Source organism: Rhinoderma darwinii, chromosome 3 (genome assembly GCF_050947455.1).
Source record: "Rhinoderma darwinii isolate aRhiDar2 chromosome 3, aRhiDar2.hap1, whole genome shotgun sequence".
NCBI lineage: Eukaryota > Metazoa > Chordata > Amphibia > Anura > Rhinodermatidae > Rhinoderma > Rhinoderma darwinii.
In genome coordinates, this window is record NC_134689.1 from 19,476,075 (window position 1) to 19,503,227 (window position 27,153).

The 27,153-nt window shown below is 41.7% G+C and overlaps 1 protein-coding gene across 1 annotated transcript in view; it reads left to right on the plus strand.

The window, feature by feature from the left end:
• Nucleotides 1-1,851: 1,851 nt before the first annotated feature.
• Nucleotides 1,852-27,153, plus strand: part of BLTP3B (bridge-like lipid transfer protein family member 3B) — an 83,674-nt gene continuing 58,372 nt past the window's right edge. Inside the window, exon 1 of the mRNA XM_075856077.1 lies at nt 1,852-2,089. Within this exon, the coding sequence (XP_075712192.1) occupies nt 2,046-2,089 (44 nt within the window). The 5' untranslated portion in view covers nt 1,852-2,045. The remainder of the gene's footprint in view (nt 2,090-27,153) is intronic.

Here is a 27,153-nt window from a genome sequence, read left to right on the forward strand (position 1 = left end):
GTGCATACCTCCCAACTTTCAAGTATCGCAAAAAGGGACAACCGGTGCAGCAAATTCTTCCCTTTTAAGCCACGCCTCTAATCCAGCCCAATCCCCGCCGATACACACCCACTTCATCCCACACAGTATCATGCTCCCATAGTGCCTCCTACACAGTATAATGCCCTCTAGCTGCCACCATACAGTATAATGCCCCCATACAGCATAATACCCATACCTATACAGTATAATGCCCCGATACAGTATAACGCACCCATAGCTGCGCTTATAAAGTATAATGCCCCATAGGTGCCCACATACAGTATAATGCCCCCACAGCTGCCCCATACAGTATAATGCCCCTATATATTCCCCCATACAGTATAAGATGGGCGCCATTTTGTTGAAGAGAGGCAGCCCCTGCAGTCATTGCAGGAGCTACCGTCAATTCAAATGAATTGCCGGGGCCCACCTGCTGTAAATCTAGGACCGCCCAGCAATTCATTTTGAGTTGCCGCTCCCCATCGCCGATCAGATGTTTTGAAGGGGCCGCAGCGCTCATATGAGCGCTGCTACCCCTTTATTTCAACGTGCTGGTACTGTGAATCGCCTTGTAGCAGGGGCTCACAGTGGTGTATTCACACAGTGCGGTTTTGCCGTGTTTTTAACCACGTGGACAAAAAGTGCACCCAAAAAATGCATGCGTTTTTACCGTGATTTGGAAAAGTCGCTGTAAATCACAGTTTAAACACATGCGTTTTTCGGTAGCATGGCAAAAAAAAAAACGTGGCAAAACTGCACCATGTGAATACACCCTTACAGCCTTCTCCCTTCCACTTGGCCTATCTTTGTCCGTCTATGAGGGATCCGTGAAAACGAGCTCCTCACGGGTGCGAATCGAACGTGAAAAACAGCCATTTTTCACGGCCAATTCCGCACATGTCCGTCTGAATAACCCCTAAGGGTATGTTCACACGCTGTGTTTTCAGGCGTATTTCGGGGCGTACGCCTGAAAAAAAAATTGCTAAATGCCTACAAACATCTGCCCATTGAATTCAATGAGAAAAAGTGTTTTGTTCAGAGACATTTTTTTAAGCCGCCGTTTTCAAAAACGGCACGTAAAAAAGAGCGTGTCACTTCTTGAGCCATTTTTTTGAGCCGTTTTTCATTGTGTCAATGGAAAAACAGCTCCAAAAAGTCTAGAAAAACGCCTCAAATAACGTTTTCAGCCTCAAAAACGAATGAAAAACAGAGGCTGGTTTGGTTTCTCTGAAAACAGCTCCATAATTTTCAGCCGTTTTTATCTCCGCGTGTGAACATACCCTTAAGCCAGTAAAGGGCTAGCACTATCCCCCCATTAATACCCCCGTACCCACCACCATCCGGCGTATCGGGAAGATACGATCCAGTACCCGACCATCCGGAGCGATGGTCGGGTACTGGTATTATGAGGCTGGCCCTTCCCACCCTGGTAATCCTAGTCTGCGGCTGCTTTATTGTATCTGGCTGGTTATGAAAAATAGTGGGGACCCCAGGTCGCTGTGTTTTTTTTAAAATCAAATAATTGAACACAACTAAGCAGGGTCCCCCTCATTTCCATAACTAGCCAGATATGTTGTATCATCTTCTCATTCATATACACAGCGCTGGTTCTATTCCTTTAGCTTTTCTTCTGATCTAAACTCAGAATGTTTGCGGTGCTGCCCTCTACTTGGTGCCCCCTCACTGAAGAATACCCATCCCCTCGCCCCCTCCTTCTTCTTATGCAGCAGCCAGGGCATGAAAGGGTTATCCCTCCCCCTCCTATTGTGCAGCCCTCCGCCACTCCCAGGCATGAGTCACTCAGCACCGCCCCCTGCTGCCTGTATCTAGGTAATGCTGCGGCTAACATGGACGCTGTGTGATGGTGGCGTGTGCTCTGCACTCCTGGACCCTGTGTCACTAAGCCCCCCCCCCCCTCTACTGCCTGGCCCTTCTATGTGTTCATGGAGGGACCCCCAGTGTATAGATGAGGAGCCCACATAGGACACCATTACCCCCTTGCTCCTTAGGATCTCCTGCAAACCATGGCTGGGATTATCAAGAAGCAGATCCTGAAACATTTATCCAGGTCAGTGTTTATGTTTCTATTGTAATTGTATGTATACATTGTAACGAACACTGCAGCAGTGTATCTTATGTTATTATAGCCCAGGCTTTCTTGTTTGCTGTCTGGTGCATATTAATAGGGATGCTATAAATAATTTATTTGGACAACACATTATTAAAGGGAGTGTTATCCCTATGGAGAAGAGGTGTGGGAGGGTGAGATTTGTGGTTGGGGGGTGGGGGTGGTTTGTTTTGCAATCAGATCCCTTAAAGGGTTAATAAAGCAGTGATAGTGAATGTTTGGAAATATTGCATTTGGCTCAGCAGGACTTTAACATGGGGGAGGGTAAACATGATGTCATGCAGTGGGATGGAGGGTACAAGGGTGACATCTGTGACTGGTACTGATTGCTCTGTCTGGGACTCTTTAAAGGTCTCTTGCCACCTTCTTAGTGCTGGCTGCAGTGGTGGTTCCCTGACAAAAGTCGTTTCCGTTCTACACCTTTTTGTGGAATTTACTATTACTGTACGCCAAGCACGTTATTAGATGAAGGCGGAGAAATGACGGGCATCCAGATACTAGCCCCTTGTGGATTCTTTAAAGGGAAATTAACTTTAAATAAATGTTTAGATATGTCAACAGGATAACATTGATGTAGGGAGCTGGGACCCGTGTGAAAGAGTCTGCCCGTGTGAAAGAGTCTGCCCGTGTGAAAGAGTCTGCCCGTGTGAAAGAGTCTGCCCGTGTGAAAGAGTCTGCCCGTGTGAAAGAGTCTGCCCGTGTGAAAGAGTCTGCCCGTGTGAAAGAGTCTGTGGGATATGTAATGCCCCTGAGCCCATTTAGTGGCCATCCAATTTCAGTAACTATCCAATAACCGAAAAACTTTTTTGATTTCAATGACAACATATCCAGGCCATAGCTCCTTCAAAGGTGTTTAGGATCATTAACTGGCACTGCTGCCGCTTTTATTTGGAGTATGATCGGGTTATGATCTGACAATTGTGATAATTCAGTACATTGTATTACATGTCCTTGCGGCACTGAAGGGGTTTGTCATTTTTGAGTTGACCTGGTGTTATTATCACCGGCCGTCACTTTCTGCAGTACTTGTGCCAATGACCATATACTCCTGTTGGCATGCCCTGATGATCTTTATTTGGTTTATTGCTCACGGTCTAGGAATCTGGATTTGCCAGTACATCAGTAACATCCCGGTCAGTTTTGGACATTTAACCGTGCGGTAGTCTAAATGTTAAAAATCAGATTTTATTGAGAAGCATCGTGTTGCTTTGTGGCGGCGTGGACTTCTGCCAAATTATCTATTTTTTCCAAGGAATTGCTGAGCTTATTATATTTGGGAAAATTTTGTAAGAAAACTTGCTTTTGGACAATGAGTCTATTTTGTTTTCGGGTTTTCTGTCAAATGAATCAATTGCTGCCTCTGAATGGATGCACTAAAGTTCCAGATTTACCATAAATGTGTAGTTGGCAAACTTACCACTAGAGCGGCAGTGTTGAGGTAGCTATTTCTTCTATAGTAATAGGCATTCTACTGTGTAAGTTGGGTCGTGTGCCAAAGGTATTCAGGCTCATTATCTGACATCTATTGGAATTGATTATTTATCCCTCTGATAATTAATTTCCTCATTCAGATGCCATTTTGGAATAAATTTTATTTAATTGGACCAAAATCATGTTGAGTACCTTTTTAAAATATCCTCGTGGTCCTCAAATTAGACTCTGTTTGCACAGGAAAATTACAATGACCCAGAAATTGTGATGGTTTCACATTCAAAAATATATCTAAAAGCCATTGTAATCAAAGGTGGTACAGAGGTCCACAGTTTTCCATGCCCAAAGGTAGATCTAGAGCAGTGCTTTGCAGGTCCAGGTACTCTCTGCACCGCACCTGCCTGTGTCTTTAATGTGCGCCATTGGAAAAGTATTGGTCATGGTGGGACCCCTGAAGGATGCTCTCCTGTAGTTTGGCATCTCCCAATAATGGTCCTAGGCTAAAACAAAAAATGCTCTACATTTTTGGTACCGGGTTTATTGATGAGCAACTGTTTACGTCACTTCTGTTGGTCTTTTGCTCCCGCCCAAGTATTGTTGATATCTACCATGGCTTCGAAGGAGGTCATGAATCAACAGATCATGAGAGCCTTAGGCCCCGTGCACACGAACATGCTTTTACGGCCGCAATTCCCCCAAAAATCCACTGGAGAATTGCGGCCCCATTCATTCCTATGGGGCCATGCACACGACCGTGGTTTCCACGGTCCGTGCATGGCCCAGGAGCCTGGACCCCAGAAAGAATGGGAAAGTCTTATTACGGCCGTGTTCTGCGGTCCAGGCTCATAGAAAATAGTGGCCATGTGCACGGCCCGCGATTTGTGGGCGGCTTGCGGCTGACACTCCGCCCCTTCCGACCAGAAAATCACGGCCATGCACATGGCTACGGTCGTGTGCATGAGACCTAAATATGTAGATCTGTCCTTGTCATAGCCCACCTTAATTTGGCCATACACTATTCAGACCATTTTCTGCCGACTTTCGGCGCCTTTTCATGACACGACTGAGCGTGAGAGACGCTGACTGAAAACTGATATCTATGGAAAAGTTGCCTTTGGAAAGTCGTATATGACAAATCTGCATCCCAGCAACCGCTCAGACCAGACCACAAATTAAGGCAGATATCGATCGGCGATTTGTCATTTATCTTATGGAGTTGTCGACCAAAACAACAACCTTAAGACAAACCGAGAATGACAAGGTGTTCAGAGAACGGCCGTCATAAATCGCTCATGTATGGCCAGCCCAGCTTTAGGCCCTCCTGCCCAAGCAGCCCTGTAGTTCAGGTAATGGAGGGTTGTCCCTTTTTCGTACTTGGTCGCACCACTGCTTTTTTAAAATGGGGCTGTTCTAAGTTGAAGCACCTTTATCTAAGGATGGCTCCTTTCTCCAGCAAGGAAGTGATTCACGGGGGAAGTTCTTGTCCCATTATTTAGAAGTCACAGGTCCTCAAATAATTGATTTTGCTAAATAGCAGTGGCTAGCGTTCTCGTTGCCTATGGGCCCTTAGGGCCCACTTGTACCAGGGTAATATCTAAAGTAGGCTTTCTCCATCATTCAAATTGAACTTAATACAGTCTGTAGGGGGACAAACCCTCTGTTTAGCCCCCTCTTGAGTTTTTTTTATATATAAAAACATTTACCGCACCCTTGCCGTTTTTACTTGCATGGCACAACGGTTGATCTGGTGGGACACTTCCATGGGTTTTGTTGGTATTTTACATACGTATTAAATAGACACACTGATTTACTTTCCAGCATGCTGCAAGCATGAACAACTAAATGATGCATTAATAATACAGTTATCTCGCCTGATTATTTCGTTTTAATTGTAAATTCCTTTTCGAGTAAAAACATAGGAATGACACCAGACGACATAATTTCCCATAAATTACATTGTAAACTGCGAGCAGTGATGTCTTCTTATCTGGCGGTTTTAATAAATTCAGGATCTTCAATGAGCAATGTTCTGTGGGTAAGGAGTAGAGATGATGTCATATGTGTCATACGCGTCATTAGAGCTCTGTATTTTCAATGGTATGTAAGGATTACATTCTTATAGCTAATTGTACGTCAATTATATTTCATTAGGATACATCAAGATTCTCGGTAATGTTCATATGTAAGCATCTTGGGCAGAATTAGGACAATCTAGTTAACAGTCAGAATATTGGAATGCGACTCTACAGAAGTTGTGAGAACAAGGAAGCAACGACGTTGCGAACGTCATGAGTAAAGATAACCCATTTATTAATAGAAACCAATCAGATTTCAGCTTTCATTTTGCAAGTGGAGGTTATAAAATGTAAGAGAGCTTCTGATTGGTTTATTTGGGCAGTACTATATCCCACATTGCTTTTTTACATTAGTACCAGGCTCCATGTCCATAATATCCGCCACTATTATCGCAGTTAATCGCAGTTCTAGGTAGCGGGTTACTGCCCATGATATTAAAGGAGTTCTCCAGGACTATAATCCCCATCGGTCAAACATGATCATCTATGCTAAGTATAGGCCATCAATGTTATAGTCCCGAAGAATTCCGAGGGGGCACATGAAATTGTAGGTAATTGCAAGTAGACATGTGATTTCATGCGTCCCCTTATAGGGTAACACTGGTGGATATCCCATGGAACCCATCCTAATACTCTATGGTCACTTTGCGTAAAGTTGCCCATAGAAACCAATCACAATGCAGCTTTCATTATTATTTTACTCTGGGAACATGAAAGCTGCATTGTGATTGGTCGCTATGTGCAACTGTGCTCACTCACAATGCAGCTTTAATTTTTCCTGAGTAAAATAATAATGAAAGTTGCACTGTGATTGGTTGCTATGGACAACTAGGACAGTTTTGATTAGTGAGGCCATATGGAGATTTACAGCAGTGCAGTAGTTCATATTGACCAATCAGATTACAGCTCTTATTTTTATGTCACTGTGGAATATGACCGCAGCATCCTTATTGGTTGGGGCCTGTCAACAAGTCCCTTTGGTGGGGTTCACATGCCGCCATTTTGGTGCACCAAACATACAATACAGGTGAATGGGATTTTTCCAAACCTTATTTATATGATGCAATCTGTATGTGTTCCAGTGCATGGAGCGCAGATTAAAATCTACAGAATGCCCTATCCCTTGTGGATTTCACCTGTTATACAGTATAGGTAAAATCTGAATTAAAATATGCAGGTGAATGTGGATTTCACAGCAGATTTTATCTGCAAGGTGTGAACCCGGCCTTACTCTATCTGAACAATACTATAAAGCTATGGACTATCGGAGGTGCAGATATTGTAAAGTAGATGTTATAGATTAGATACAAAACTTACCCATGACCCATATCTCTGATGTTCCACCTGAATGTAGCGGCACTGTCTCACCCGGAGCGTTCTGGACTATGCCCTCTGACCTGCCATTGCCCTGCTCTGGGGCCATTCCTTCCCTGCCCTAAAATTTCTGATATAAGATAATAGAGAGATATTATATATATATAATGTGTACGTACGTATTCGACCTGATGCAGTTCCATTCTTTAACTATTGAGTTGCCTCTAAAGAAAGGGACAAGTAGGACATGTCCTCTGTTCGTCACCGCTGTAGAATCGCCTTTCTCTTATATTTTCTGTTACATTCATCTGCATGTCCGTTCCCCCACAGCGGCGGCATTGTGATCTCTTTATACTGAGGAATGTCAGATACACCGATATACTTTGCATATACTGCAATACCTGACATTGGCCCTGTGCAGGTGTTTTCTAAAAAGTGTACTTTTGTTTTTTCATAATTTTTTATTTTCTACCTGAAAACAGCAGAAACAATGTAAAAATAAGTGACAGATCATTGTCTACAATTGGAATCAAGGGGCCCCTTGTGCTGGTTCATGCCATCATCACCCATTTCATATGCCCTGACCGAGAGAAGGATGGCGTGAAGCAGTTTTTATAGCTAATGTTGTGGGGCATAAGCGGACGGAGAACTGTGTGGTTCATACAACCTATTAGCTACTCTTCCAGGACTTGGGAACTGTCTAAGCCCTAGGGCTTTCAGGATCTTGGCGTCTCCTAAGAAAGTGCCTGGGCTTGCAGGACCTGGGCAATGTCTGAGCCTTATGGCTTTTGGGACCTGGGTGCCATCTAAGCCACTGGACTTACAGGACCTAGGCACCGTCTGAGCCCCATGGCTTTTGGGACGTGGGTGCCCTCTAATCCCCAGGTCTTGTAGGACTTTGATGCCTTCTAAGCTCCTGGGCCTTCGGTACCTGAACGCCATCTCAAACCCTGGGCGCCATCTGAGCGCCTTGGCTTGCGGGACCTGGACGCACCCTGAGCCCCTGGGTTTGCAGGACCTGGGCGCCACCTAAGCCCCTTGGGCGACGTCTATGCCACTAAGTTTCAGGGACAGGGAAGGATTGGAACCTGATTTACTGGGTAGAATCTGGTAAGCCCTCAAAATAGACCATGCAACCAATTTGTGGTGTTTCGTTATGTAATGAGTTTCGACAACCTACAGTATGTTTGTTTTCTTAAGGAAAAGAAAAGTTGTCACTATTATAAGTAGAATAGGAGATGAAGTGCGGACACTGAGTTGCCTAGGAACTGATCTTTAATCTGAAGTGATCAAAATTTAAAATGGATCAATTGTCAAAGTGAATTCAAACCACTTTTTAAAATAAATTGAAGTTTTGGAACTGCTACTGTCATTGCTCTTCTGTCTTTCCTCTGCGTATTATGAAAGCTGCTCTTTCAGTGACATGTACATGTCCGTATACAGTTATGTAAATACAGAATACAATAGAAAGGATTACTTTGGACGTGTTCCTGAATCATAGATCAAATAAGGGAAACATGCTAAAGGAATAAAACTGTAACAAAGACCAAATAAAATCTTATAATATATGTACAGGTATCAGTTCCAGCAAATAAATGCTATTTGTATAATAAAAAATTATACAATTCTCAGATCTCCAGATGCTGGAACTGTATTGACCGGTCTGGGTCCCACTGATTTCAATGGCACAGCTTAAAGAGTGCCACGGGACTCTTTATTGTATATCCGGGTAAATAAAAGGGGTTTTCCATCTTGGACATCTATGGCATATCCACAGAATATGCCTTAAATGTCAGATTGATGCGGGTTCCACCTAAGGACCCCGTGCCTATCTGTGGAACGGGGCCCCCTAGACCCCGTTCTATCTTTCTCTGCCTCCCGGCCACTTCCTGATTGGATGATCGGGAGTTATGAAAACCGCGTTACTCGCTGAGCTGTTTCTGTAACTCCCATAGAAAGGAATGGCAGTTACGGAAGCAGCGTAGCACGCGAGCTACGCTGTTTCCATAATTGCCTTTCACTCCTATGGGAGTTACGGTATTTTCTTAACTCCTGACCACCTAATCCGGTAGTGGAGAAATGTAGACCGGGGTTTAAGGGGCCCTGTTCTACAGATAGGTGCGGGTCCCAGAGGTAGGACCCGCATCTATCTGACATTTATGCCATGTCCTGTGGATATGCCATAGATTTCCAAACCCTCTATGCCCCACATGAACTAAGCAGTTTTGGCAAAAATTGCACTAAAGAACGCAGAGTGGATGTGCAACAAATTTGTGGTAAAATTGGTGACGTTTCTCAGCACTCGTGAAGAGGAGAGTGTGGGTGAGGTCCCCAGGAGATGTAGTTTAATGGTACAGTCCCATGTAGCGGCATCTGGATGCGGTTGAAACCGCGCTCACTGTCGATGGCCAATAGCCACACGATTGTGGCTGGTGTTCCTGCCGAATGCGGTCTGCTACTGTGTGGGACAGTACCCGACATCACATTTATTAAATAAAATCCAGGAAAAAAAAAGCACAAATTTCTAGCACTAATCTACTTCTGCTCTTAACACCAACCGGTACATAGAATTTATTGATTGACTTTTTTTTATTTACATTTGGGGAGGGGTAATGGGGAAACAAAGGTAGATCCACCTCTGGCATGGCCTATTAGGTATCTACCAATGGCGGAGCACGGGCCCTTTGCATGGTAACCTATCAGCAGTCCACGATTGCGTTGCCGGGACGATGATGGCCTGACAGATTATTTATTATTTTACCTAGTGATGAGCAAATGACCTTTGGCTGGGTTACTTGGTGCCATATCCAGTATGGGAAAAGCACTGATTACTTTCCTGTAAAAAAAATAAATCTGTATTTGACAAGGTTTATTTGAACTTTGGAGTTATATAAACTTTGCCACATAGCACAGTGTGAGGTGATACTTAACTAAGGCCTCCGCTATTGTTTCTGGTAAAACTACGGACAACCCGACGGGACCTATTAAAAACAATGGGTTCCGTCAGCCGCCGGTGGTGTGCAACGGAACCGGCGCTTCTGGTATTTCCCTTGTTCTGCTCCTCCGACTGAGCAGAACAACAGAAACACAAATGTAGTTGTAAACCCAATCTAATCTGTGACTTTATAAAGAGAGGACGGTGTGCCGCTGCGTGCTTCGCACATAATGAAAGTCGATGTAACTGCGTTGCGACCCGCAGCTTACTGCTACCCGACAGTTGCAAGAAATCCAGCAGGTTTGGATTTCTTGCGACTGTCGGGTCGCGGTCGTGGCAATCCATGGGTCGCCACACGGCTACATTGACTGACTTTAATTACGTGCAATGCACACATCAATCTTTGGCCTCATGACCTATGCTGTGGCCAAAATCACAGTGTAGCCCTAGCCTAAATAACCAACCTTATGTTTTTATATCATGCTATTATACTATATTGTTATATTAACTCAGGAACCGCAAGACTTTATATATTCACTGTATAGCCAGTTTATATTCGGGTCGGACTGGCCCACCAGAGTACTAGAGAATCCCCCGGTGGGCACAATAAACTCCTGTCTGGCCCCGATCGCCACATACTATATACTGTGTTTACAGACTAAGTAAAATTCTGATAATCTGGACTGTTCTGGATTGCGTAGGTGCTGGATTATTGGAAATTATGAACTGTTGGATGTTACTTGGAGTTACTTTTTTGCCTCTAGCTGGTGCTTATCCACCATCTTGAGGAATATGCTTACGGTGATGATACCATATTTACCGCGATACAACCCATGTGAGGGTGGCACCATATGAGACGTAGCGCTGGCATGGTGGCACCAAGAACTCTGTAGATCTGATATTACTGCTATGACTCTGATCGTGAAACATATAACGAGACCCTGGTGGCAATTTGGTCTCTGACAATTCAACACTGAAGCATATTTTCTGTCACCGACCACAGACTATTAGGATATTTCCCTCCAGGCATAGGATACCAGATCAGATAATTATTTTTGGAACACAAATTATAGTGCAGTGCCTGCAGACACCATCCATACAATATGCCGTAAACAATGCCTGTATTGTGACAACCTTTCTGCTCACTCTGTTACCATAGGTGCAATTGTGTTCTGCTAATGTTCCCGGAAAGGTAGTGGCTAGTTCTTTCATATGAGCAAATCCGATAATAACAAGAAATTACGGAATTGGTAATCATAGCTATACCTTCCAACAGTCCAGAAATGAGGCGGGGCTTATGAAGATTGACGCAAAAGGGGCGTTTCTTTGCTGTTTAGAGGCTACCACGCCCTATGGGAAAAAGTAAGGCCTCAAAAAGCAGCACATGATTCCACGTTCTGAAGAGATTCAATACAGATGCCAAACAAAGTAATTGAAATTTACCAGTCTGGAAAGGGTTTTAAAGCCATTGCCAAGGTTCTGGGACTCCAGTGAAATTCAGTGAGTACCATTATCCACAAAAGGAGAAAACCTAGAACAGTGGTGACCAGAAGTGGCCGGCCTACCAAAATTTCACCAAGAGCGAATCGACAACTTATCCAGGTGGTCACAAAAGAACATCTAAAGAACTGCAGTCCTCACTTGTCTCAGTTAAGGTCAATGAGATTTACACAGCGCAAGCCACTGCCGATCAAAGAGAACACATTTGTCGAAAAAACATCTAGCTGACCCCCAAGACTTTTGAGATAATTTGTGAACTGATGAGTCAAATGTGGAACTTTTTGGAAGACGTTTGAAATCTAGTTGCATCCGGCATACTCCACCATAAGAACATCATACCAACATACATGGTGGTGTTTAGTGTGCTGGTATGAGGCTACTTTGCTTCTGCAGGACCTGGACTTGTCATATTTAATAGAACCATGAATTCTGTTTTCTATCCGGAAATCCTGAAGGATAATGTCTGATCGTCAGATTGTGACCTAAAGCTCGAGCGCAGTTGGGATATGCAGCAGAACAATGATCCAAAGCACACAAGCAAGTGCACCTCTTAACTGCTCAATAGAAACAAAATTAGAGTTTTGGAGTGGCCGAGTCAAAGTCCTAACTGGAATCCCATTGAGATGCTGTGGCAAGACCTTAAACGGAGAGAGAAGAGAGAGACGGAATTCCTCCGACGCGATGTAAAAGACTCATAGCCAGTTATCGGAAACGTTTGATTGCAGCTGTTACTGCCAAGGGTGGCGCAACCAGCTATAGAGGGGGCAATTACTTTTTCACATGGGTGATATAGGTTTTGAATCTTTTTTTCTCAATAAATGGAATGATTATTTAAAAGCTGCATTTTGCGTTTGCTCGTGTTGTCTTTATCTAATATTAAAATTAGTTGGATGAGCAAATACTTTTTCACAGCGCTGTACTTTTTCTTGAGTGATTTAGAAAGTGATAGATTACGTGTACTATAGATACGAAGCTCTGTGCATCGCTAGTTACCTCCCTCTATGTTCTGTACAGTTCTGCTGAATGGTAATAGTGAAATCCTAAAACAGGAAGAGGTTTTTTTTAATAAAAAAATAAAAAGCACAAACAGTGATTCCATCACCGCCACAAGCTCTTGAGTAAAGAATGTCACATCCATTGAATTATATTGAATACAAGTCCTCTTCAGAAGACATTCAATGGACTTCTTAGTTTTTGCCCAAGCTAGAGGTGATCTCCCACCCCACAAAATCTTACTTAGGCCCCATGCACATGAGCGTAGAATTCATCCGTAGTTACGGACTGTAATTATGGACCCATTCACTTCTATTGCCCACGGACACCTTCCCGTATATTTACGGGAAGGCATCCGTGCCGTAGGAAGGCTCCGCAGAAGATAGGACATGTTCTATCTTTTGCTTTTTATGGACTGTGCTCCCATACTTTATATGGGAACATGGCCTGCAAATGGGGGTCGCTGTCCGCAGCCGGCTGTGCCCGTGATCATGGACAGTGATTACGGACTCCGTTTTGTGCAGGGGGCCTTAGACCCGTTAAAAGGAACCTATAAGTAAGATCATACTGCTCCAAACTGCAAGCAGTGTAATGTAGTCATTCTTTTACTCCAAAGCGATGCGATTTTAGAGAAAAAAAAATCACAAGTTCCGTGAGTATTTTCTATTGGAGTCTAAGGCTATGTCTTTTTTTTTTTTTTTCCGCGAGCGGTAAAACCATCTGGGGGGAGAAAGAAGGGACATGCCCTATCTTCGGCGGTTACACCTCTGACCTCCCATTGACATCAATGGGAGGCAGAGAAAGCGTATTTTGCGGCGCTCAATGGCCGCGGGCGAAAAACGGCATGAAAATCGGCGTGCAGGGAGAGGAAAATCTGCCTCAAACTTCCAAATGGAATTTTGAGGCAGAATTTCCGCCTGCAAAAAAACTGTGTGAACATAGCCTAAGGTAGTCTGAAAACTATTCCCCCTCCATGCGTTATCCTGCAGGTCTGTGTGTTCCAATTGACCTCTGTATTCGGAAAAGTCCACCACAAACTTAGGAGGAATTCAGCGAATGGAGGAATGATTTTCAATTCGGCAAGGATAGAATGCTTAAAGGGGGTATCCACTTTGGATAATCCCTTTTTGTTAGAAGGGTTCCCTGACTATAAACTTATGAAATCCATAGGCTATTCATGTAATGCATGGATGTGACGAAAACTATTGAGTCTGGGATCTTTGTAGCCCCGCACTGTCATGGCTAATAGATAAGGGTCCTAAAAGGGAGACTCCCTTCTATTAACTTAGAATTCCCTGATAGGGTATTCAACTATAGGTTTTCTAAGACTGACAACCCCTAAGGCCCTGTTCACACCCAGTTTTTTTGCAGGCGGAAAAAATCTGCCTCAGAATTCCTTCAGGAATTTTGAGGCAGATTTTGAACTGCCTGCACGTTTTTTTCGCCCACGGACTTTGAAGCTAATACAAGGACCGCTGGCAAACACGCAGAAAGAACTGCTCAAACGAGCGGCAAGAGAGGACATAATCGCTTTTTTTTTTTTTTTTGTGGAAAAGAAAAGGCCTCTGCCTTCCATTGAAATCAATAGAGGGTAATTTTGGCAGTGTTTTGGCGCTCATTTAGACGCCGTTCCCGAATCAAAATCAGCGCTAAAATAAACTCTCTGTGAACTGACCCTAAACCTAAGCAGCTAAACCACCAGTGAAAGAAAAAATCTCCTAGTAACTGCTATAGAGCTACCAAGGCAAATAAGAGTTAAAAAGGGGTTATCTGAGATAATTTTTTTTTTTTAGTAGGGGCTGGAAATGAAATATTTATTTCACTTCCAGCCGCTGTTAAAAAAAACAAAACTCCAACAAATCAATACTTACCTATCCTTACCCCCGGCGTTTCAGCGCTGACTCGCTGATGGCACTATTAGTGGCTTAGAGGGCTCAGTGGTGACAAATCATGCCATAAATACACGTGACCGCTGTGCCCTCTGATTGGCTGCAGCGGTCACTTGTAAACCACCATCGGGAGTGCCGCCAGAGCGTCGGCGCTGGATCGCCAGGGGCAAGGAGTATTGCTTTTTTGTTTATTTATTTAATTTCCAGCCCCTACTAAAAAAAAAAAATTGACAACCCCTTTAACGACCAGCCTATTTTAACCCTTTCAAGACTGAGCTCATTTTGGCCTTCAGGACCAGCCCCATTTTTTAAAATCTGACGTGTTACATTATGTGGTAATAACTCCGGAATGCTTTTTGCCTATCCAAGCGATTCTGAGAAGTGACATATTGTACTTTATATTAGTGGGAAAATTTGGTCAATAAATTCATTGCTTATTTGTGAAAAACACCAAAATTTAGAGAAAATTTGCAAAAATTATGATTTTTATCATTTTTAAATGTATCTGCTTGTAAAACAGATAGTAATACCACACAAAATAGTTACTATTTCACATATTCCATATGTCTACTTTATATTTTCATAGTTTTTTTTAACATTATTTTATTTTTCTAGGACGTTACATGGCTTAGAACTTTAGCTGCAATTTCTCACATTTTCAAGAAAATTTCAAAAGGCGATTTTTACAGGGACCAGTTTAGTTCTAAAGCGGCTTTGAGGGTCTTATGTACTAGATAGACCCCATAAATCACCCCATATTAAAAACTGCACCCCTCAAAGTATTCAAAACAGCATTCAGAAAGTTTCTTAACCCTTTAGGCGTTTCACAGGAATTAAAGCAATGTAGAGGGGAAATTTACACATTTTTATTTTTTTTGCTTCAATTCATTTGTAATACATTTTTTTTTCTGTAACACAGAGAGTTACCAGAGAAACGCAACACAATATTTATTGCCCAGATTCTGCAGTTTTTAGAAATATCCCACATGTGGCCCTAGTGTGAAAATGGACTGAAAATTGCATATGTTTTGGTCATGCGAGGCCCTGAGGACCCTATGGGGGAAAATATTGGACCTGATAAAGCAGGTGTATGGTCGGGAATTGGCGGCAGACCCTAAAGTTATGTTGTTGGGAGCGGTGGGAGAATTGGAGAGTGACAGAATGGCAAGCCTGGCAATTGCCAAGATATTATATCAAACGAGGAAATGCATTGCTAAACACTGGCTGGATGCGGAGCCACCATGGATGAGGTAAATTGTAGGAATGTTGAATTATAATATCCTGATGGAGCATAAGATATTTTCTAAAAGGGGCACGGAAATTTTTTTTGAGAAACAATGGAGCAGATGGTTGGCCTGTCCTGAGGTGCTGTCACCTGAACTGAGCAGACTAAGGGCAAGAGTCGTCTGAGGAAATGGGGGTGATAGAGTCTGGAGCAAAGAAGGGGTGGTGGGGAACCTTGATAAGAGAAATGTGCTCTGGCCAGGAATGGTACTAGAAACAAAGGGCGGAGATATAGTGGGGGGCTGTGCGGGGAGGGGGGAAAGGGGGGAAGTTGGGGATTTCCTGATATGCTGTAACGATTGTATACGATGTTGGAAAACTGTAATGTGAATGTTAATGTGTTATTTCATTTCTGTGTTCGTATCAATAAAATTGGATTGATTTAAACAAAAAAAAAGAAAGAAAATGGACTGAAATACCGGCCTCAGAAGCAAAGGAGCACCTAGAGGATTTTTGTGGCCTCCCTTTTTTTTTTTTTTTAGAATATATTTTAGGCACCATGTCGGGTTTGAAGAGGTCTTGTAGTGCCAAAACAGTGGAAATCCCACAAAAGTGACACGGTTTTGGAAACTGCACCCCTCAAGGAATTTTTCTAGGGGAATAGTTTGCATCTTGACCCTACAGGTCTTCTGCTATATTTATTGGAGTTTGCCTGTGAAAGTGAAAATCTACTTTTTTTTCTGAAAAAATAGATATTTGCAAGGAATAAAGAATAAAAAGCACCCCAAAACTTGTAAAGCTACTTCTCCCGATTACAGCAATATCCCATATCTGGTACTAAACTGCTGTTTGGACCCACGGCAGAGCTCAGAAGGGAGGGAGCGCCATTTGGATTTTGAAGCGCAGATTTTGCTGGATTGTTTTTCAGTTCCATGTCGCGTTTGCAACGCCCTCGAGGGAGCAAAACGGTGGAAACCCCCCAAAAGTGACCCCATTTTGTAGACTACACCCCTCAAGGGATGTTTCTAGGGGTATAGTTAGCATTTTAACCCCACAGTTTTTTTGCTGAATCTAGTGGAATTAGGCCGTGAAAATGAAAATCTACTTTTTTCTGAAAAAACATTAGAAATGTTTAATTTCTACAATGAATAAAGGAGAAAAATCACCCAAAAATTTGGAAAGCAATTTGTCCTGATTACAGCAATACGCCATATGTGGTAATAAACTGCTGTTTGGACCCACGGCAAGACTCAGAAGGGAAGGAACAATATTTGGCTTTTGGAGCTCAAATTTAGCTGGAATGGTTTTCGGGTGTCATGTCGCATTTGCAAAGCCCCTGAGGTACCAAAACAGTGGAAACCTCCCAAAAGTCCCTTTAGGGGACTGGAACGAGCGATCATTAGGTTGCTGGTACAATACACTGCAGTACTAATGTATTGCAGTATAATATCATTTTTACAGGCTCCTGTAACAGCGCGATCGCTGTTCCTGTCCATTAGTCCCGGGTGTCAGCTGTAATACACAGCGGACACCTGCAGAATATCAAATTTAACGCACAATATGTTGTGCCCAGTTTGTGCCACTGAAGACAAATACCTCATACAATGTTGAGCGTGTTCTCCCGGATATAAAATATCATATATGTGGACGTAAGCTGGTGTTTGGGCACGCTGTGGGGCTCAGAAGGGAGGGAGCGCCATTTGGCTTTTGGAGCGCAGAGTTTGCTTGGTAACTGTTCTGTTTGGGGTTTTGCTGGTATTTCAGTTTATGATGTGGGAGTATGTGTAAATTGGGCAGAGTACATCAGGACATAATAAGAGGGTATAATAATTCGGTAAATAAATAATAATCCGCAGATATGTGGCCAGTGTCGCACTGATAAATGGCGCCCGATCTTATCCGCTTTTGGACACTGCACTATTTCAGTCGCTATATTCTGAGAGCCAGAACTTTTTTTACTTTTTCTTCACCGGTGCCGTGCGAGGACTTATTTGTTGCGGGACAATCTGTAGTTTTCATTGGTACCATTTTAGGGTATATGTGATATTTTTTTTTTATTAGATTTTTTTGGGCAAGCAAAGTGACCAAAATCAAATTCTGATAATGTTTTACTGTCCTTCTTCTTTTTTTTTTCTTTTTTTTTTTTTACACCTTTCACCGTGCGCTATAAATGACATTTTACTTTATTCTGCGGGTCGATACGATTACAGCGATACCAGATGTATATCTTTTTTTTTAATGTTTTGTGTCGTTTGCGCAATAAAATCACTTTGATAAAATTATTTATTTTTTGTGTCCCCATATTCTGAGAGCCATAACTTTTTTATTTTTCAGTCAAAAAAGCGGTGTAAGGGCTTGTTTTTTGTGGGACGGGTTGTCGTTTTTATTGGTACTACTTTATGGTACATGCGACTTTTTGATCACTTTTTATTCTATATTTTTGGAGGGTTGATGACCAAAAAAATTGTGATTCTGACATAGTTTTTTAATTATTTTTTTTGCGCTGTTCACCGTGCGGGAAAAATAATAATATTATAGTTTTATAGTTTGGGTCGTTACGAATGCGGTGATACAAAAAATGTGTACTTTTTTTTAACATTTTAATTTTTTTCCTATAATAAAAGACTTATTATAGGAAAAAAAACATTTTTTGTTAACTTTTATAACTTGTTTTTACACTTTTATGAAACATTATTATTACTTTATTTTTTACTTGAAGACCTGCAGCACTGATCGCTGCTATAATACATTACACTACCTAGGTAGTGTAACGTATTATAAACTGTCAGTGTGACGCTCAGAGTCACACTGACAGGGAGCTTATTAGGACCGGCCTCCGGCTGGTTCTCCTAGGCTGCCGGGCATGGCAGACCCGGGGGCCGTTGTGTGGCCCCCGGTTCTGCCTTATAACCGACGGCAGCACCCGCAATCGGTCCCCGGGAAAGTTTGTTGTAGCAACAAACTTTCCAGTTTGTTGTAGTAACAAACTTTCCAGTTCGTTGCTACGACAAGCTTTCCCTGCGATCACATGACTGGGACCTGAACCAATTGGGTCCCGGTCATGTCTCTGGGACCAGAGGCAGGGGTTAACAGCGCGATCCGGGTGTCAGCGCTACTCTGAGACACCCGGATCGCGCTTTTAACACCCACAGTGAATTCACGTCGGCGCTGCACAGAGCCCAGCAAGCGCCGACGTGAATATACAGTGGGCGGTCGGGAAGCGGTTAAACCTTAATGACAAAGCTATTTTTTACGTTTTTCCATCGTCTCATTCCAAGAGCCATAACTTTTTTTTATTTTGCGGGAAGACTTAGTTTTTATTGGTACAATTTTAGAGTAGATGCGACTTTTTGATCACTTTTTATCACATTTTTTTTAAGGCAGGGTTCACAGAAAACAGCAATTTTTTCCATTGTATTTTATTATTTTGTTTTTTAATAGTACAACATTTTGTAAGGGGAAAAAGTGGGTTTTTTATTTATTAACTTCTGTCACCTACATTACAGCGCCGATCTCCTTATGTAGGAGATAGGGCACTTATAATGTGGTGACAGAGCCTCTTTAAATATTGGGTGACAAATATAACTGCATCGATATCTAAATAACGGAGGAGGGTAGGAAAAAAAATGTAAAGTGCCCCAGGGTTTGTGCAGCCCTGCCTATTATATGCTGCACATGTATGGGGAGGTGAAAGGTTCTCTTTAAGGAAACACTCAGGGCCAAAATAATACTTTGTGGTATGCACAGTGTGGGCAGTACATAAAAGGAGAATCCCTGTGTCATGCACCGCCCCTTCGAATACTAGACACAATGTATCGGTTTTGCCTGGAGTATTCCTTTAATCCTCATGTGAATGTTGTTCCCTGTACATACACCGCAGTGGTCATAAACAGCCATGTTTCTAGTATTTATACATTTCTTCTATTTTTTTTTATTTTCCTTCATGTATAGCTTCCAGTTGGAGAATTTTTTTGGTGTGGACTTTGGCTGCTCCTGTCTTCTTTTATTAGGCACAATAGAATGTTGTAGCCGTGACTACTTTTCATATTTTAGTTTTTATTGCAAAATGTACTCCTTCTCGTCTGACGTCCCAGAGAACTGAAACTTGTAAATCTAGTTCCCATCTGTACACAGGGTCAGGCCATTGGGGAGAGCACAATAGACATCTACATTTTATTTCCATGTGTGTCACCTTTCTGGAGCCCATAGGCACAAAATACCTGGTGTTAGAGGTGTTGTTTTTGTGCTTATGTACATCTTTTTGTTTTTTTTATAAAAATGTCAGTGTGTTTTATGCAACTTTCTAAATACTTTTTATTAAAAATACTTTTTGATATACAGCTGCTTTGTATACTGAAATCTGTATCCGTCAGGTCAGCGGCACTGACGGGTTTAGTGTCAGTGGGTCAGACACGCAGGATCGAGTTGCTACCGATCACATCTAAGTTCATAACTAACTTAGATGTGATCGATAACAGGTGGATCCTGCGTGTCAGAGACATGCAAGACCCCCTGACACTGAACCTGTCAGTGCCGTTGACCTGACCGATTCAGGTCTCAGCACTCGATACAGCTGCTTTGTATACAGGATACAAAGCAGCTGTATCTCAAAAAGTAAAAATATTTTTTAATAAAAAGTATTTAGAAAGTTGCACAAAACAATAGGTGTTTTTTTTTTTTTTTAAATAAAAAAAAAAGTCTATTTCAAAGGTGTACATAGCCTTTAAGAATTGGAGGGCCCAAAATGAGAATTAAAGGAGTTTTCACACCAATAAAATTCATCACCCAATGAAAGAGTTTGAACCGAGTGGATTAACCCGTTATAAATATTTAGGATATTTCTGAACCGTTCCTAAGGGGGTGAATGACCTTCATAGAGTTCTGTAGCCGCCTTGTCTTGGTAATTGACGGGTCGCAGATCACTCAGCCCTAATGTTGTAAAGTGGATAGGACAGGTGATAAATGTATGATTACTGTGGGTCTGACCTCTGGGACCTCGAGCGATCACAAGAACAAGGCTCTCGTGTCCCCCATTTATTTGCAGCGGTTTCTAATGCGTGCGCACTGCTGCTCCATTCATTTTCTTTAGGAGTGAAGGTATCTTCACATGGCAAACAAAAAACGGCTGTAAAATACGGAACTGTTTTCAAGGGAAAACAGCCTATGATTTTCAGCCATTTTTTAAACCATCAGGCGTTTTTACCATTATTTTTGAGAGTGGACCCAAAAAGTATTCTAACCTTTCCTTTATACTTCTCTTTCGGTTGTAATCCACTCCTGGTTTGCGTAAAAAAATAAATGCAACGTATGAATAGCCTAATAGCTTTTTTTTTTTTATGGCCTGAGCCTGCAGTACCAGTCGTAGCCACATGTGTATGGACATTGCTGTGTTGGGTACTGTACTAAAGGCTGATTTGCTGATTGGAGGTCCTGGTAGTTGGATCCCTACCGCCAATGTAAAACCCCAGTAATGTTCTTATGGGTTTTTTTCAGGTTCCGATATTACCTTGAAGTCCTACTGCGGCTTGACTGTTGTCAGAGAGTAAAAAAATAATTATAAAAAAAAAAAAATATATATATATATATATATATATATATATATATATATATTCGTTTTTTTCCAGACACGGTGGATTTATTTTCCATGTGCTCTGCTCTATCTCCACTCCGTTCAATTGAAGACGGTTCATCTGCAAACCAGACCTAGCCACATGAAGAGTGGTCGTTTTTTTTAACAATTATTTATAACAACTCCTTTTTAAGGACCACTGGTATTATAGAGCCAAGAACCACATCCAGTATAAAAAGTTAACAGCACACTTTTCTCATAGTTTTTCTTCTGATCAAGTAGTTTCCTGCAGCAGGACTGTCCAAGACCAAGTTGACTCAAATGACCTGCAAAATGAAAAATAAGTTGTCAAACTGGACACCCCCTTGTAATTTTTTTGTTTTTCTAGTTACCACAACCTTAATCTGGCTTTGAAAAAATAAAATTAAAAAAAATAAATATATATATATATATATTTTATTTTAAATGAGGAAGGAAGAAATATAATAATCAATAAAAGTTTATATTCTACTTTCAATGTGTCAACAAAAGCCATACATTTCTTTTTGCGGCTTGTAAATGTTTGACCTGCAAACTAGGGAGTGACGGGTTGCAATGACCAAGCAAAACGTATCTAGCAGAGACCTACGTGTTATGCGTAGGCTCATCTATGAGATTAACCCCTTCAGGACTGAGCCTGTTTTGGCCTTGTGGACGCAGGCGATTTTTTTCAAATCTGACGTGTCACTTTATGTGGTAATAACTTGGGAATGCTTTTACCTATCCAAGCGACTTCTGAGATTGTTTTCTCATGACATATTGTACTTTATGTTAGTGGAAAAATTTGATCAATAAATTCAGTATTTGTTTGTGAAAAACACCAAACTTTAGAGAAAATTTGCAAAAATTAGCATTTTTCTAAATTTAAATGTATCTGCTTGTAAAACAGATACCACATAAAATAGTTACTAATTAACATTTCTCATATGTCTACTTTATGTTGGCATCGTTTTTTTGTTTATTTTTTTTTTGTTTTTTTGTAGGACGTTACAAGGCTTAGAACTTTAGCAGCAATTTCTCACGTTTTCAAGAAAATTTCAAAAACCTACTTTTATAGGTACCAGTTCAGCTCTGAAGTGGCTTTGAGGGCCTTATATATTAGAAACCCCCATAAGTCACCCAATTATAAAAAATGCACCCCTCAACATGTTCAAAACAGCATTTAGAAAGTTTCTTAACCCTTTAGGTGTTTTACAGGTATTAAAGCAAAGTAGAGGGGAAATGTACAAATTTTTTCTTTTTTTTGTCAAAAATCTAATTTTTTTTCGGTAACACACAAGGTTTTACCAGAGAAACACAGCTTAATATTTATTGCCCAGATTCTGCCGTTTTTAGAAATATCACACATGGGGCCCTAGTGTGATAATGGACTGAAGAACCGGCCTCAGAAGCAAAGGAGCACCTAGAGGATTTTGGGGCCTCCTTTTTATTAGAATATATTTTAGGCACCATGTCAGGTTTGAAGAGGTCTAGTGGGGCCAAAACAGTGGAAACACCCCCAAAACAACACCATTTGGCAAGCTACACCCCTCAAGGAATTTATCAAGGGGTATAGTGAGCATTTTAACTCCACTGGTTTTTTGCTGAATTTAGTGGAATTAGCCCGTAAAAATTATTTTTTTTCCCCAATAAAATGTAGAAATTATCAATTTTACAAGGACTAAAGAAGAAAAGGCGTCCCAAGATTTGTAAAGCAATTTCTCCTGATTACGGCAATACCCCATTTGTGGTAATAAATGGCTGTTTGGACACACGGTGGGGCTCAGAAGTGAAGGAGCACTATTTTGCTTTAGTAGCTCAAGTTTCCTGGATTGGTTTTCGGATGTCATGTCGTATTTGCAGAGCCCCTGAGGGACCAAATCAGTGGACACCCCCCCCCCCCAGAAGTGACCCCATTTAGGAAACTACAGCCCTAAAAAGAATTTATCTAGGGGTATAGTGAGCATTTTGATCCCATAGGTTTTTTGCTGAATTTAGTGTAATTAGGCCGTTAAAACTTCTATTGTGTTTTTTATTCTTTTTTGAGTTCACCGTGCGATATAAGGGTATGTGCACACGTAGTGACCCAAAACGTCTGAAAATACGGAGCTGTTTTCAAGGGAAAACAGCCCCTGATTTTCAGACGTGTTTTGAGCAACTCGCGTTTTTCGCTGCGTTTTCGCAGCATTTTTTACGTCCGTTTTTGGAGCTGTTTTCATTGGAGTCTATGACAAAACGGCTCCAAAAACGTCCAAAGACGTGTCCTGCACTTCTTTTGACGAGGCTGTATTTTTACGCGTCGTCGTTTGACAGCTGTCAAACGGCGACGCGGAAATGACAGGTCGTCTGCACAGTACGTCGGCAAACCCATTCAAATGAATGGGCAGATGTTTGCCGACGTATTGTAGCCTTATTTTCAGACGTAAAACGAGGCATAATACACCTCGTTTACGTCTGAAAATAGGTCGTGTGAACCCAGCCTAAACGACATATAACTTTTTTTCTGTGGGTCGATGCGATTACGGTGATACCATATGTATATAGGTTTTTTATGTTTTACGGTGATTGCATGATAAAATTACGGTTTAAAAAAAATTATTTTGTTTTTGTGTCGCCATATTCTAAGAGCCACAGCTTTTTTTTTTTTTTTTTTCCATCGATAAAGCTGTGTGAGGGCTTGTTTTTTTGTGGAACAAACTAGTTTTTATTGGTACCATATTTGGGTACAAGCGACTTTTTGATCCCTATTTATTACATTTTTTGGAAGCTGAAGTGACTAAAAATAGCGATTCTGGTATCTGTTTTTAATTTTTCACATTTATATTTTTCACATTTTATATTTTTATTGTTCAGGCCGTTACGGACGCGGTGATAACAATTATGAATAGTTTATTTTATTTTTTTCTAATACTAAGACTTTATAAGGCAAAAAAGGCGATTTTTAATTGTATTATTTTGAACTTGAACTTTTTTAATTGTACATTTTTTGTAACTTTTTGTATTTTTTTTTTTGGGGGATTTACAGAGCCAGTTGTTGGATCGTTGTTAAAATACCCTGCAATACTTATGTAGTGCAGTGTATTATACCTGTCAGTTTCACACTGTTAGGCCTCCGGTTGCCAGAGCAACCATCGGCCCCCTGCTAGTAGCAGCCTATACTGGGAGATGCCGGGCTGCGGAGAATGCCTGTCTGCTCTGTTAGGAGCACACGTAGATTAACGGGCTGCAGACACAAGGACCAGTGCTGCAGCCTGTTAATGTACGTGGGGTGGTCGGGAAGGGGTTAATAAGAGCAACCAAGATATTGAAATTGATTCGTTGTGTAAAACCGCTTTTAGACTACTGTAATACAGGCGCTTTGCCGACTTGTTACTGCCATAATACTGGTTCTCACTTGGTTCTACTGAACCAAACTATAACAATATAGAACCCCATTTGATGTAAGTTCAGTTAAGTCGAACTGCAGGAGGGCAGGTTGTGGCTACTGCAATAAGGATGCTAAAATATATGTCCAAATTATGTCCGTCCGAATGTGGCCTAATACTGTGGTAATTGCCAGAACCTAAGCAGACCACATGCAAAATCAAGTGAAAAAAAGGCAAAAATACCCAATAATTAAAGATTAATTCTAGTCATATATGACAGTCCTCCATATTGTTCAGATTAGTGTTTATTCCCGTATTCCTGTCCATAGGGGGCATAATACAGGCCTCCTCTGTAGACCTACATTGCACGCCATTGAAAAGGAATGGGTTGGAGCTTGCCGAATTACCAATTTTTGAAACCCAAAACTGCATGCAAATTAGCATAACCCTCCTTTTGTGGCCCGGTTCACGGGACAGACTTATCAAATTGGGACTGTTGGCAAATATGGAGCATGACGCTACTTCGGGAGGTATACATTTTATTTTGATAATTTACAATAGTCCACATACATTCTATCCCTGGGTAAACCAGTGGGGCAGAGGACATTTCTATTTTCATGGGCTTATAGAAAATACCTATGAAAATGACTATATTATCTAAATAAATAAAAACACCATAAAAATCTAAGTGGTAGAAAATTATTGGTCATAGCCTTAATTCAAAAATTAGAAAAAAATAATAAGTCAACCTTAATAAATATAATAACCAGTAACGTGTATAAACAACATCAGTCCAGCCATAAGCTCAAACACCCCATTAAGAGGTACTGTCAATAGTCCACCCACCTATTGGGTGACTTTATCAACTTCTAACAAAAAAGGCCGTGATAAAATCTAAGTAGAATTAACCATAAAAAAAGGGGTTGCGGGGTGCGCTAACGTTTTCAAGGGCTGAGTGAGCTGAACAGTCCAGCCAGCCTTTGTACTCAAATTATATACAAAATGCAGGTCACATGGTTTTAGCAAAAACCCAATGACCTGCTGTTGCTGGGGGCAAAGTAACCTTCACCCCCAGCAACAAGAGCAGATAGGTCAGAACTCTGACCAATCAACTTCTCACTCTTCTTCTCCAGATAAAATCTGCCTGGCGATGGCAAGTCAAAACGGCGGGAAAAATTCCCGCCAAAATACCCCTAGAGATCCACAAGGGATGTCCATAATTCAGGATCCCTTCAGATTTGATTTCTGATTATAAATGATTATACTTGAATCCTCTAATGAAGATGATAAACCAGTTCTTGTATCTAATAATAGAAGCATGTACATTTATTTCTGGAAGTAGTGTCCTCCCACCTCTTTCTAATGACATTTCTTTATTGCGAAATTACATAAATCACAATTGGCATATAAGTGATCAGTTCTGCCAAGTTTATTGTAGAGTGACTGGAATTTTTTTCAGAGTCAAGCAAAGTTCAATGTAAATCACTCTGAGATAGTGAATTCCATTCTGACTGTATATCCGTCCATGTTCTAGATCAATACAGCATAAAGTCCATTTCTCCATCGAGATATGATTAAAAGAAACCCACTAGGACAGGCTTCCTTTAGCTTATTATCTGTATGATTCTCCACCAAAGCTTAAAGAGGCTCTGTCACCAGATTGTGCAACCCCTATCTGCTATTGCAGCAGATAGGCGCTGCAATGTAGATTACAGTAACGTTTTTATTTTTTTTAAAACGAGCATTTTTGGCCAAGTTATGACCATTTTTGTATTTATGCAAATGAGGCTTGCAAAAGTCCAAGTGGGCGTGTTTAAAGTAAAAGTCCAACTGGGCGTGTATTATGTGCGTACATCGGGGCGTTTTTACTACTTTTACTAGCTGGGCGTTCTGACGAGAAGTATCATCCACTTCTCTTCACAACGCCCAGCTTCTGGCAGTGCAGAGACACAGCGTGTTCTCGAGAGATCACGCTGTGACGTCACTCACTTCCTGCCCCAGGTCCTGCATCGTGTCGGACGAGCGAGGACACATCGGCACCAGAGGCTACAGTTGATTCTGCAGCAGCATCGGCGTTTGCAGGTAAGTCGATGTAGCTACTTACCTGCAAACGCTGATGCAGAATCAACTGTAGCCTCTGGTGCCGATGTGGCCGACACGATGCAGGACCTGGGGCAGGAAGTGAGTGACGTCCCAGCGTGATCTCTCGAGAACACGCTGTGTGTCTGCACTGCCAGAAGCTGGGCGTTCTGAAGAGAAGTGGATGATACTTCTCGTCAGAACGCCCAGCTAGTAAAAGAAGTAAAAACGCCCCGATGTACGCACATAATACACGCCCAGTTGGACTTTTACTTTAAACACGCCCAGTTGTACTTTTGCAAGCCTCATTTGCATAAATACAAAAATGGTCATAACTTGGCCAAAAATGCTCGTTTTTAAAAAATAAAAACGTTACTGTAATCTACATTGCAGCGCCGATCTGCTGCTATAGCAGATAGGGGTTGCAAAATCTGGTGACAGAGCCTCTTTAAAGAGGCTGTAGAAGGGAGCTCATCCTACAGACAGTCCATCTATTCGCTAGAGCAGAGAGCCGCTAGGAAGAGTCTCTCTCGCGCTCTCTCTCTCTCTTTCACTCTCTCTTTTTCTCTTTCACTCTCTTTCTCTTTCACTCTCTCTTTCTCTTTCACTCTC